Consider the following 14,263-nt stretch of genomic DNA (forward strand, 5'->3'; position numbering starts at 1 on the left):
GCCCCCAACTGCAATTCAAAAGTGATACAAATTTGACCCGTAGATGCAGATGGAGACTTTTAATTTGTAGCCACGGTGAAAATAGTCACCACTTAGTCTTCTTACACAGGAAAATGTAAAGTAACACAAAGTTTTAACAAAAGATCAGCTTTTATTATTTCTTAAACTTGGCTAAAAATAGCAAACGTTTTGAAACAAAGTGACCCAAATCCTGTTCTTATTACTGAAAATAAATGTATTCAAATGTATTCAATGACTTTCTTTCAATACAAATATGCAAAATCTGCTACATTGTATTAGGACCAAATTAGAGGGAAAAAAGTAGTAAATTTCTGCCAAAAATCTCAGACATTTTGAGAGTAATTTCTGAATTTAGCTACTAGAAAAAAAATGTCTAGATTAATATTAGAAATTTTCTACAAAAATTTCTGAATTTCAAATGTTGAAAATTTTCTAAAAATTTTTTTTGAGTTATTGGCAGAAATTTACTCCTTTTTTTATCTACAAAGGCCCTGATGCACCGTTGTAAAAATCCCTTCCAGGTTTTGGATCTATAATAAATATCAGGTTATTTTATTTGATTGATTTTAGGTTGAGTTTTTTGTTTTTATTGCTACTTTTGAGTCTACAATTTTGGCCGACGTAGCAAAAAGTTTGGACACCCCTGCTTTATTGCCAATGCTTACATATAATCTCCAATGAAAGGCGGAATGGAAAGCTTACTGAGAGTTTACGTTCAACTGTAAAGCTCATTTACATCACTTTTACTTTTTTAAATTTTTTACCGTGCCAGTTCTTATCCCACAGGCCGCCGCTGCCTACACTTAGTTACCAGTAGAGAACCAGCTCACTCTGAATATCAGTTAAACGTCTCTGTATCAGCAGCAGTCTCAAGGCGGGACGTCGCCCCCTAGGGTTAGAGCAGCATCTGAAGGAGCATAAAAACTCTCCCATAGAGCAAATGAGCAACCGGCAGCCCATTGGTAGCGTCTTACACCTGGAAAAGTGGGAAAAGAAACAGAAATTAGATGTTACTTAGATCAGTGAAATGTGAACACTGCAAAAACACAAAATCTTAACAAGTAATTTTGGTTTAGTTTCTACAGCAAATATCTTAACGCACTTGAAATAAGACAAAACTATCTTATAAGTAACTTTTTAGCAAGATACAGGAGCTTGTTTTAAGTCAATAATTTGTTAATATTGATAAAAACTACTTGACAGATTATTTAACAAGATATTTTTCACATTGTAAGTGAAATATCTGCCAATTGAACTAGTACTTTTTTAAATCAATATTAACAAATTATTGACTTAAAACAATCTGAAATACAGCTCTGGACAAAACTAAGAGCCCACTGCACTGAACCCCATTAAAAACCTGGTTAGTCCACCAAATATTGATTTCCGAACTCTTCCTGTGTTAAAACATTAGTGTTGTTGTTTATAAATGAATATCAACTTGTTTTCTTTGCATTGTTTCAGGCCTGAAAGCACTGCATCTTTTTCATTTTTTTGACCATTTCTCATGTTCTGTTAATAAATAATAAATATTTGCTCGTAACTTCAGAGACATGTTGTCAGTAGTTCATAGAATAAAAGGACAAGCTTCATTTTACTCAAACATGTATACATTTTTATATACATATAAAAAGTAAAAATCAGAGAAACTGGTCGTTTTAAGTGGTCTCTAAGTTTTTCCCAGAGCTGTATATTGCTGAAAGGTTACTTCCCAGCCAGGATACTTAGGTGGGCCCCATATGGGATAAATGAGAAGGTTTTGGCCCTACATCAATTGACCCAAAAACAAAATCTAGATTTTAAATTTGCTCAGATATAAAATCTATCTGGGTAAATTCATGTAGGGCCACCGGAACAAAACCTTCTCAGTTATCCCATATGGGGCCCACCTAGGTATCCTGGCCAGGATGTAACTTTTCAGCAATATATATGAGCTTGTTTCAGTCAGTAACTTCTTAATATTGATGAAAATGTACTATTTCGATTGGCATTTTTCCTGTGAGACATCGATAAACTCACCTCAGTTGCAATTATACATTCGTCTTTCTCCTCTGACATCACAAACACAGATTTGTACTTGGTGTCCGCACATGCAGACAGTTCTGGGGCTCTCTTTTCTGATGCATCGCTTTGAGAGGAAACAAAAACACAACATTAGCGTTACTATTTTGGCTGCTGGGGGTCATTTGGCCTGCCGGCTTCCTGCTTTAAATTTTTACCATTTTAAACGTTTGCTGTGTTTCTCTTCAAACTCCAGCGAGTCCAAGGATTGATACTTGTCCTCGCAGGCCGCCTCCAGCATGGCCTCCTTGGCCGCCTGCTCGTAGTTCACCTCCCGCACCAGGTTGTAGTCTGAAGGTGGATGTCGGCTTTTGCAGCTGCTCCTTCCTGGCGAAGAATCTTCATCTGGGTCGCCGCTGCCGAAGTCCATCTTTTTATTGATGTTTTTGACGCCTGGCATCGGCATCACGCTGATAGCAAGGTCCCTGTCACCGCGGTGACAGTTGTTGGTGAGGTTATTTATTGTCTCTCCTTCGCCCCCCGTCTCCGCCTGTACGCTATGCTGAGCTTTCGATCGGAAAAACCCAACCAGCACGGCGCAGCCGGCCAGCAGCAGTAGCACCATAGCCACGCCAGAGCCGATGGCCATCCAGGGGACTTCGGACCCTCGGATCGCGGCGTGCTCCGGAAGCAGGAACTGGCAGTTCCTGCCTCCGTAGCCGGACACACACGCGCAGACGTAGCGGTTGTTTCTCTCGTGGCAGGTGGCACCGTTGTGGCAGGGGTTGTGCTCACAGCGACTGATGGGGGAGCTGCAGTTGCGGCCGGTGTATCCGGGTGGGCAGGTGCAGGTGTAGCCGGTGGGGCCCTCCTGGCACGTCCCGCCATTTTGACAAGGATAGGCAGAGCAAACATCACCTGTCTGGTCGCAGTTCATACCAGCAAAACCCTCTGGGCATTGGCACAGGTAAGAGTTGACTAGATCCACACAGCGGGCGCCTGAAACAGAAACAAGCTCTCATGCTACTGTCTGTTCTTCAAAGAGACGACGGCCTTAAGGACCTGCAGTAGCTGCATTTCCATTACAAATGTTTGTCGATATTCAGCTAATGTCAAAAAAACACAATTTCCCAATTGCGGTGTTTCCATTAAATCGCACGTTGATAAGGTTGTTCATGTGATAAGTCATTAAAACTCATGGCAGTAAATAGTTACATGAGATGTAATCATAATTCAGCCATGTTGCACATCATCTGCCAGCCAATCAGAAGAGATGTTTTATTCATGCGTTGGAGCAACAAACCCCGTATTCCAGGGGTGTCCAAACTTTTTGTCATTTGGGCCAAAATCGACAAGTCAAAAACAAGAAATAGTAAAATAATTTCAGGTTAAAATAAAATCAAACAATTATAGTTGCCTGATTTTATTGGGGTTTTTTGTAGAAACAATCCCAAATTTGAAATAATTTTGCACATTTTCTGTATTAAAAGAAATTGTAGTTAGTTTTCAAATTGTTTTGAAATTGTTTGAACAAATGTATTCTGTTATAAGAAAAAGATTTGAGTCACTCACCATCAAAACACTTGCTACATTCAGCCAAGTATAAGAAATGAAATAAAAGCAGCAAAATCTGCTTTTCAGTAAAAGTCACTATGTAGTTTACTTTGTGTTATTTTCTATTGTAAGAAAGTTTAATTATAAAATTATTTTTAATATTTCTTATTTTAGATTTTACATTAGATTTATTTACATATATATAATATAATGTACATATTTTCTATATGTACATATCAGGGTAATAAGTGAGTATCACTGGTCAAATTATTATGATTCTTGAATTCCAGTTGGGGGGGCCGCACAAAATCTCTCCAAGGGCCACAGATGGCCCCGAGCCACACTTTGGACACCCCTAGCGTTTGCTTTGGGGAAATCACAGTTGGCTATGGATTCAACACAACTTTTTATAAATTGTGTGATGCTGAGAGAGCTCAGATGCACATTGTCCTCCATCATCTTACAACTACTTCCTGTCGTCTTCTTCATAGTTTCCGCCAGTAGTAACAGCCGGCTGTTGATCATGTGACTCGTGTGATGCAAAAAGTGTTTCTGTTGCAGTTTTGCAGAATACAAAGGTCAAGAAAAACTACATCGTATTAAAAAATTTCAGCTTTTCAAAATTGCCATGTTCCCATTAAGCAAATTTATTTTCGCAATTTCAATTGGTGAAATTTTAAGATGAACGAAAACGCAGCTAGTGACCACATAATTTCACATATTGGATTTAGGAAAACAAATTTGCTTAATGGAAACACAAAAAAATGTTTCAGAATTAGGTTGCTTTTCATAAAACTGCAATGGAAACACTTCTTATGCATCACACATCATGTGATCAACAACCGGATGTTACTACTGCCAGAAAAGATGAAGAAGACGACAGGAAGTGGTTGGATGATGATGACATGGCATGTTTTTTAATAATTAATACGATTTATGTGACTTTAATTACATTTTTTATTCAATGAAAACACCACAATAGTAAAATTGTGTGCTTTTTCTTTTTTTACATTAGTGGAACCCCGATAAAGTCTTGCAGACATTTGTAAAGCACAGCTTTGCAGCAGAACATAAACTCCTCGGGTCGCAGCGTCTCTTACCGTTGGAGCAGGGACTGGAGGTGCAGTGGTCAATCTTTTTCTCACAGTTGAATCCTGCGTATCCAGTGGGGCACTGGCAGAAATAGCCTCCATCAGGGTTGTCGGCGCAGCGGCCTCCGTTGGAGCAAGGCCCATCCGCACACGTCATGGCACTTAACTCGCAGTTGTTGCCATAGAAACCATGAGGGCAACTGCACTTATATGTGTTTTCTGAATCCTGAGTGGGGAGAATAATAATCACACCGGGTTGACGTCAAGATTTTTCTCGCTGCTGCATCTGCAGCTATACATCAGATATTTTTTTAGAGGCTTCTTTGGTTTCGTCTGAATAAGTGGAGCAGGTGCCAGGCTAGATTTAGACGTTCATTTTTTCCACACTTACAGTGCAGCTTCCCCCGTTGCGGCAGGGGTTTCCAGCACATTCGTTGACCTTGATCTCACAGCTGGCCCCAGTGAAGCCGGGCCTGCAGGAACAGGTGTAGCTGCCCTGGCCGGTGTTGCTGCATGTGGCTCCATTCATGCACGGCTTGTGATGAGTGCAGTAGTTCAGGTCTGGAAGGACGCAGCAGAACATGTGGATTAGGCTCAGTGCAACATATGGCACAACCAAAGTGTCAGAATGCCTTTTGTCTTCCACTACATTTCACCAAATCTCTGGCTCCCCGTCTCTGCCGCTTATCTTCACACTTTGGTTGTTTTTCTTGTTTCACCTATAAGTTATGGGTTTTATTCTGGTGTTTTGTGGTGCTATTGTGATAAAAGTGACAAAAATAACTATTTATTACTCTGTTTTTTAGGTAACCGTAAGGCTGTTTCTACATGTCTCAGCAATTATAACCCCACAAACACAAATGATGCTCTTGAAACACATTCCCGTTTGTATGTGTTTCTTTAGGACACCAGTCATATAAAAAGTGTAATTTTTAGTCACTAAACTGCACATATGTGTTATTTATTTATATTTATTGATATTCCCAATTAAAAACAGAAGAGAAAATAGTAAAACTAACAATCTAAGCATTACAGTCAGGTCTGGGGAATTTTCAGCATAATTAATATTTATCATGATAACCTATTTGAGATGCAACAATGTGACATTAATATCTGTATCGGTTCCAATATTTTTTAAAAATCTAGATCAGGTGTCATTGGCAATGTGCAGATCTACTTAGTATAATTCTATACTAGCTTGGCAACACATTGTTTTTTAAATTTATCTTACATTATATTTAGCATTCCGAATTGCACTTTCTGAACATTTTTACAGGTTTGTTGCGGTTTATTTTACATGTTTGACTGAGGTAGTCGACCTATTGCTGTCAGTTTCAGTTTCTTTATTATTTATTTTACACTGCACTCCAAAGAAACTAAAGCTTACTACATTCTGGTTTAGTTTTTAGTGCAAATATGTTAGCACGCTTGAACTAAGATGGAAGTAACTTACAGCTAACCTTTTAAGAAAACATAAGAGCTTATTTAGAGTCAATAATTCCTTCATATTGATGAAAAAGTTCTAGATTCATTGCCAGATTATTTCACTTATAATAAGATATTTTTCCCATGTCATGAGGAAAATATTCTGTCAATAAAACAAGTACTTTTTCATCAATATAAAGTAATTATTGACTCTAAACAGGCTTATATCTTGCTGAAAAGTTACTTATAAGTTAGTTTTGTGTCATTTTAAGTGTACTAAGATATTTGCACTAGAAACTACACCAAATTACTTGGTAAGTCTTTGTGTTTTTGCAGTGTACTCCTTGTTCTTATAATCTTGTGATGCTATTGGTGCAATTAAATGTGCTGCACTGGTGCAGAGTTATCAAATAATTGTGTTTAAAAAAAATTCAACGTTTAAAGTCAGTTGAACATTGTTTTTCTGTGTAAGATCGATACAAAACTTCAGATATCGGTATCAGTATCGGACATCAAAGTGGTGGATTGGTGCATCCCTAATCACAATAAATGATTAAACTAATATCTGATCAGATTTTTAGGGAGGAACCAAATCATTTGTTGCAAACTCTGAATAAAGTTCAAACTTCTCCTGGTCTAAGAGTCCAAATCAATCCCAAAGTGCCAGAACCTCTAAAACCCAACAAGCAGTCCCATTTTCCCCCCCCGTCCTCTGTCTGCCGTCCCTCCTCTCTCATCACCGTGGCGCTCTCAGGAGACCCGGTCCTCACCTTGGTTACAGAAAAGCCCGCCCCAGCCCTCCTGACAGTTGCACTGCCAGGGCTGCTGGCAGGTCCCGTGGAGGCAGCCCGGGTAGCGAATGCACTCGTCGCAGTAGCGTCCCTTGAATCCCACTCTGCACCTGTTGTCGTCCAATTAAGAGGGAGCGCACCGATCAGTCCACTCGTGTTACTCCACTGCTGTTTCAGTAATAAAAGGCGACTTACTTGCACTCGCCAGGTTTCTCGCAGAAGCCGTGCTCCTCGTCGCATCCCGGCAGACAAATCGCTGCGCAGCAAGAGAAAATGAAAGTCGCACTTAGAGGAATGTGTGAATGGAAACGCAGGTTTATCACTGATTTTCATTTTGGGGGATTTAAAAGCTAAACTTGTATCTAAAACAAAGCGATGAGTTGCCCCTACACTGCAAAAACACAAAATCTTACCAAGTTTTTGGTCTAGATTTTTGTACAAATATCTTAACAGACTTTAAATAAGTCAATACAAACTTACAAGTAACTTTACAGTGAAATAAGGGAGCTTGGTTTAAGTAAATAATCCATTAATGTTGATTTTAAAAAGTATTTTTACTAATTTTTTATCAATATTAAGTAATTATTTATTTAAAACAAGAACATTTATATTGGCGAAAACTTATTTGTAAATTAGTTTAGTCATATTTCAAGTGTACTACAATATTGTGTTAGTAATTAGACCAAAAATACTTGGTAAGATTTAGTGTTTTTTGCAGTGTAAACTGTTTCTTCAAACTTAGTGTCCTTAATCTCATCCCTAAAACTTTCTGTTCAACATACTGCAGAGACAAAGAGTCTGTGTGAGAGTGTGTGTACCCCAAAGTGCACACACTCTCACACAGACCCCCACAGCCACCCCACCACCCTCCCTTTTTTCTTCTCCTCCTTTGCTGCAGGTCAAAACTCTTTTATTCATTCTCCCTGCACACACACACACACACACACACACACACACACACACACACACACACACACACACACACACACTCTCCTTAATGTCTCAGAGTCTCAGATTGGGGCAGATAAGAGTGGACAGCTGGCGAGTGTGTTGCCAGTGCTCGACAGCTGTCCCATTGTTTCCTCTCTGCCGGCAGCTGCCCACTTCAAACAATACCTCCCCCGCCTCAGCCAATCAGCGTCCGGCCCACTCCGGCAGCAGCCAATCGGAAAGCAGCATGTAAATTTATGGCACGCGTGAGATTATTCCAAAAAACTTTCCTTAGAATAAATGAAGTAGTCGTGTGTGTGTGTGTGTGTGTGTGTGTGTGTGTGTGTGTGTGTGTGTGTGTGTGTGTGTGTGTGTGTGTGTGTGGGGAGAAGCAGGGGGGCGGGGGACGCGTGGTGTTTACCCACAAGATCCCTTCTAACGGCACTTAGACCCTCTGACTACAAACCAGACATTTTTTAATATTTTGTAATACTATAATTTAGTTCTAAATCAAATATCGTCATTTTTAAATTTAATTTGTTTTTTTTAACTCAATTTTTGGCAATAAAGAAAACCATCTTGGCAAATTAAGAAGGTGATGGTCGTTTTTAGGTATCGTGTCAAAAGCGTTATGATAACGTCCACATCTGTATTATACTCTTTTTAAGTCATATTTGATGCTTCCTCTACCCCGTATTCCAGTAATAAAAGTTTCTTAAACTCACGCTCCGTGCAGTATTGGCCCTTCCAGCCGGCGTCACACACGATCTCCCCCCGTTCTCCGCAGGTAAAGTGCCCAAACGCGTCGTCTCTGGGCCGGCAGAACACCGAGCAGCCGTCCCCGTAGTAGTGCTCGTCGCACACAAAGCGGTACGAGTACTTTAGCTCGGTCCGGCCTGCGGTGTGCAGGTCCTGGGACCAGTCATCTCCCACCGTCAGATGCCTCTGGGTGGTCATTGTGCTGATGACGCGCTCTGGATTCTCTAAAAAATAACATAATAAAAAGGATGTAACAAAAAGCAGGTGAGTGCCTGAGCTGGAGAGGGAGGATTTGGTTCCTACCTGTGGAGAGGTCGTCTTTGGAGTCGGTGTGTAACGCTTCGATGATCAGGGAGAAGGTCCCCTGGGAACACAAATGGCTTGGTGAGACAGGTGGCCAGCGGAAGCGTGGTGAAAACACCAAGCAGCTAAAAAACCCCAAGGCGACACTCTCTGCTCTGAAAGCTGCTGAAACTAAACACCCCTGCCCTCAACTTCATGCGCGCTCAGCCGTCGCGCTCACTTTTACGCACAGAGATTCAATTAAAATGGCGCGAATCGCATTGTTTTCGAGAGTGAATCGGAATTTACCGGCCACGTGAAGCCGAAGTTTATCCTGACCGGGTTGGTGAACGCGCTCTCCGGGATGACGTCGGGGACCTGGAAGGAGTTGGAGCCCAGGACGGGCGTCACGGCGCCGCCGTACGTGCACGGCGGCTCCGGCGTGGCGTTGGGCTGGTAGTGCTTGAGGCAGATCCTGAAGAAAGTCTTACATTCGCACTGCTGCTGGAAGGAGGAGGTCAGGCCTCCTTTGCAGCAGTTCTTGTTCCCCTGAGCCCCCTTCTTGTTTAGGAACTCCTGCAGCTTCAGCTCAAAAACTCCCGAACAGAACCCCTGGGAAGGAAATAAACTCGTTATTGTCACTCACTAGTGGGTGGAGGGGATAAATCATGTGTTAATGTTGGAGGTAAAGATTTGAAGACCAACCTGGCACAGCAACATGAACATGACGGTGAGAGTCAGCAGAATAACGCGTCCCATGTTTAATAAATACATAATAAATAAGGAATAAATAAAGTAAAACGTATGGGGACTTGTTGGCTCCCTGTTCAGTCCCCTTGAGGAAGATGCATTGAGCTCGTTTGTGTTGTCTCAGTCAACCGCTGTCGCTGCTCGCCCCGCTGCTGGGATTCATCTCCCGAGGAACCATAGAGGATAAATCCCAAAACCGAACTTGCAGGAAAAACAAACTGAACTTGTGGGAGTTTATAGCGCAGATTAAAAAAAGAAAAGGAAACCAAAACTCCTCCTCTGGTCCGATATAAAGCGTAAATCCAGTGCGTAATGGTGATGATAGTTACTGGTCCATGCTTCCCTCAGCCTCCCTCCCAGTGTGTTTTGTCACGGTGAACTGCGCGTCTGTCTCCGGCCGAGGCCGCCTGCAGCCTGTTTTATACGGCCTGACACATGCTATGGTAATAACATGCAAATGGGCCCCTCCTCCTCCTGCTCTTCTTGCCCGACCCTTACCTCCCACTGAGCAGTCTGGACTGAAAAGAAGTCCAAACCAGCTTCAAGATGTTTACTAGAGTAAAATCCTCCAAAGGTAAAAAAAAGAAATAAACAGATTTACTCGTTAAATAAATAGACATCTGCGTAAAAATAGGCGTCAATCTGCAGTTTCTACCTAAAAATCACTCATTAAATCTCTACTTTCAGTGTATATTTATATTTTAACTTAACTAGAAGACGCTGTTCAATATAAACAGATTAAAATTCCGTTACAGAATCAGTAAATATTATAAAAACACCGCCTGTCTGCTTAATGACTCCCACTGTTTACATCTTCACTCTGCAGTATGAATTCCTGCTACATAGTTCAGAGGTTGAATGGGGATTTAAAATCAGGTTCAGTTCAACTTTCCGGGATATTTGGAATAAAATTGCCCCCTGTTATCCCTCGGTCTGTACCCCCCGCCCACCATGAAAAGACGACGGGGGGATGGGGGAGGGGGGTGGGGAAGTGGCTGCACACGTGGTGGATGGCACGTGGTCGCATTGATCCGCCCAGCTGTTGCCTCGCTGCACAAGCGCCTTTGTGTGAAGAGCGCTGATTTCTAAAGTTTCCCATCACAAAAAAAGGAAGGAAAACCGTTTCTTGATCAAACCCTGACTCAGTTAGGGCAGGCTAATTGTTTTTATCCCTCCTCCCTCTTTCTCCATCTCAGCTTCTTCTTCTTCGGGATAAACAAGCTCTAAATTTTGCTAGTGGGAAGAATTTCACGCTTTGAAAATGACTAAAGAAAGCATTCCTCGGCAGAGAGCTAAACGACCTGAGGGACGTTTTTCCTCCACTTCTGTTTTGCTCAAAGTTTCTCACCAAAAGCGACGTGCGCGCGCACTTGAGTCGCTCGCGCGGCCAACATGAGGGGCAGAGGTGGGCAGAGTACCAAAATATTACTCAAGTAAGAGTACTACTACTTCGATATATTTGTACTCAAGTAAAAGTAACAAGTTACCCAGAAATTACTCTAGTAAGAATAAAAAAGTATTTGGTAAAAAATCTACTCAAGTACTCAAACCATCAATCATTTAATATTTCAAAACTACATCATCAGACGGAACAAAATATAAAGTTATGTGAATTGTTTTTGGTATTTTAAGGACCAAAATGACAATAATTCATATAAGTAACAAAAGTAACAAAATCTGGTAAAATAAAAAAATTCCAATCAGTTTATTCACTAATAAACTTTAACAAAACTGCAGGTGTGAATCTTTGGCTAAAACATGTTTATTTTTTATTCAGTGGGGAGAAAATCCTGAAATTTTACTTAAGAGTATAAATACTTCATCGTAAAAATAAAAAGTACAGCTAAAGTACCCCTAACCCGTTTTTCAAAAGTTATGTAAGTAATGTAAGTAGTTACTAGCTAACTCTGCATTTACTCAATGAATGTTTTAACCAAAAATCCACCAGACACAGGCACACACCTGTGGGTTTTGTTAAAGTTTCATAGGTTTTTTATTGAAAGAAAGTGATTTGGAAATTTTTTTATTTTGCCTGTTTTTTAAAAATGTATTTATTTATATGAATTATTGTCATTTTAGTCCTTAAAATACCACATTTTCCACTCAATTTTACTTTATGGTCCGTCTGATTGTGTAATTTTTATATATTAAATGATTGATAATTTGATCAGTTTCTCAGTACTTGAGTAAGTATTTAACTTTTTACCAAAAGTAAAAGTATTTTTACCAAATACTTTTTTACTCTTCCTTGACTAATTTTTGGAGTGCTTACTTTTTACTTTGAGTGCAAATAAAAAGTACAGCGCAGTAAAAATACTCCTAAAAGTAATTTTTAAAAAAAATAATAAGTTACTCAAGTGAATGCAACTGAGTAAATGTAACTAGTTACTGCCCCGCCCTGCATGAGGGAGAAGTTTGGTCATTGTGTGGGGCAGATCGCTGCTCCCTCTGTCCTCAGCTGTATGGTAATTCAGGAAACACCTGCTCTGCTCTCCCTCAGAAACAGCATCGCGGCTGCGCGCGCCGCCACCCCCCGCACCAGCGCGCGCTCACACGCTTTCATGTCACACCAAACAGAGCAACCTCCTTTCTGCAGCTTTGTTCGTCTATCATCTTTAAATACTGACGGGAAACTGCGTGGACAGAAGATTAAGACCAAGCTTTTGTTAAGCCAAGTCGTGTTTGTGTCGTGAAAGTGACGTGGGCTCGCGCACATTCGCGCGTGGCTCCGTGTTAACACGCAGGAAGGTGGGGGGCTGGGGATTAATTAGGTCGTTCATTAGGTGGTTTTTCTGCTGTACAATAATTTCTGTCGTCAGGTTGCTTAGGTTGAATATGTAGCAGCCAGTCTGCTGCAAATTCAAAACTGCAAAAACACAAAATCTTACCAAGTATTTTCAGTCTATTCTAGTGCAAATATCTTAGTAGAAATACGACAAAAATAACTTATAATTAACCTTCCAGCAAGAAATGGAAAACACAGGAAAATGTCTTGTTTGAAGTGAATGAATCTGGCAGTGGAGCAAATATTTTTTCATCAGTTTGAAGGAATGTTTCACTTAAAGTCCTGCCGTACTTAAAAGTTACTTGTCTTCTCTTCTCTTCTCTTATTTCAAGTGTACTAATGTATTTGCACTAAAATATATGCGCTTGTTTGAAGTATATAATTCAGTAATACTGATGAAAAAGCTCTAGTTTTTCATAAAACAAAAACTAGTTATAATTCAACTTATAATATGGGGAAAATGTATTCTTATAAGTTAATAATCTGCCAATGTACCTAGAACCTTTTCATCAAAATTAAGGAATTATTGGCTTAAAACAAGCTCCTATATCTTGCTGAAATGTTACTTGTAGGGCAGTTTTGTCTTATTTCAAGTGTACTAAGATATTTGCACTAGAGACTAAACCGTAAGTACAGATGTCACCAGAGATCAACCTGGCATTCCCACCAAACAAAATTGATGTAAATTAATTTTGCTACATTTGTGCAGCTACAATGTTTGAAGCACAGTTGACTTTTTGATTTTGTAAATGTTTGGGTAGGGATACTTAACCTTTGGTGGCCTTTGGAAACATTTATTAATGTCTTTAAAGTGTTTGCAGCACAAACATATTAAGGCAGTAATAAAAAAAATTATGAGAATAAAGCCAAAATAATTTGAGAATAAAGTTGTAGTGTGCCAAGAATTAAGTCATATTATGACTTTATTCTCATTTTATAGCACAATCAATTAATTATGTTACCTTCAGTTGTATATATATATATAAATATATAAATATATATATATATATATATATATACAGTATATATATACGTATATATAGTACAGACCAAACGTTTGGACACACCCTCTAATTCAATGAGTTTCCTTTATTTTCATGACTATTGACATTGTAGATTCACACTGAAGGCATCAAAGCTATGAATAACATAGTTATTCATAGTGAACGGAAATATGCACTAAACAAAAAAGTGTAAAACAACTGAAAATACCCCTTATATTCTAGTTTCTTCAAAGTAGCAACCTTTTGCTGTGATTACTGCTTTGCACACACTCTGCATTTTCTTGATGAGCTTCAAGAGGTCGTCACCTGAAATGGTTTTCACTTCATAGGTGTGCCCTGTCAGGTTAATAAGTGGGATTTCTTGCCTTATAAATGGGGTTGGGACCATCAGTTGTGTTGTGCAGAAGTCAGGTGGATACACACAGCTGATAGTCCTACTGAATAGACTGTTAGAATTTGTATTATGGCAAGAAAAAAGCAGCTAAGTAAAGAAAAACGAGTGGCTATCAGTACTTTAAGAAATGAAGGTCAGTCAGTCCGAAAAATTGGGAAAACTTTGAAAGTGTCCCCAAGTGCAGTCGCAAAAACCATCAAGCGCTACAAAGAAACTGGCTCACATGAGGACCGCCCCAGGAAAGGAAGACCAAGAGTCACCTCTGCTGAGGAGGATAAGTTCATCTGAGTCACCAGCCTCAGAAATCGCAGGTTAACAGCAGCTCAGATGAGAGACCAGGTCAATGCCACACAGAGTTCTAGCAGCAGACACATCTCTAGAACAACTGTTAAGAGGAGACTGTGTGAATCAGGCCTTCATGGTAGAATAGCTGCTAGGAAACCACTGCTAAGGACAGGCAACAAGCAGAAGAGACT

The 14,263-nt window shown here is 40.1% G+C and overlaps 1 protein-coding gene across 1 annotated transcript; it reads right to left on the reverse strand.

The window, feature by feature from the left end:
* Positions 1-767: 767 nt before the first annotated feature.
* dla (deltaA) lies at positions 768-10,580 on the reverse strand. Its single transcript, XM_028018495.1, has 11 exons — positions 9,560-10,580; positions 9,164-9,466; positions 8,876-8,936; positions 8,539-8,796; positions 7,079-7,139; positions 6,863-6,993; positions 5,059-5,228; positions 4,677-4,893; positions 2,241-3,021; positions 2,041-2,149; positions 768-997 (listed from the first exon to the last, which is right to left on the reverse strand). The coding sequence occupies exons 1-11, from the start codon at positions 9,626-9,628 to the stop codon at positions 992-994; spliced, it is 2,166 nt and encodes a 721-aa protein (XP_027874296.1). The 5' UTR covers positions 9,629-10,580; the 3' UTR covers positions 768-991.
* Between the last annotated feature and the right edge of the window lie 3,683 nt (positions 10,581-14,263).

This window comes from Xiphophorus couchianus, chromosome 5, assembly GCF_001444195.1.
Source record: "Xiphophorus couchianus chromosome 5, X_couchianus-1.0, whole genome shotgun sequence".
Classification (NCBI taxonomy): Eukaryota; Metazoa; Chordata; class Actinopteri; order Cyprinodontiformes; family Poeciliidae; genus Xiphophorus; species Xiphophorus couchianus.

Bases quoted from the DNA above. Each gene is read 5' to 3' on its own strand.
- dla (XM_028018495.1), bottom strand. From the start codon at position 9,628: ATGTATTTATTAAACATGGGACGCGTTATTCTGCTGACTCTCACCGTC. The intron at 7,140-8,538 runs GTGAGTTTAAGA...CTTGCTGCGCAG, and splicing joins GGGCCAATACTGCACGGAGC to CGATTTGTCTGCCGGGATGC. The intron at 6,994-7,078 runs GTAAGTCGCCTT...GGACGACAACAG, and splicing joins GAGAAACCTGGCGAGTGCAA to GTGCAGAGTGGGATTCAAGG.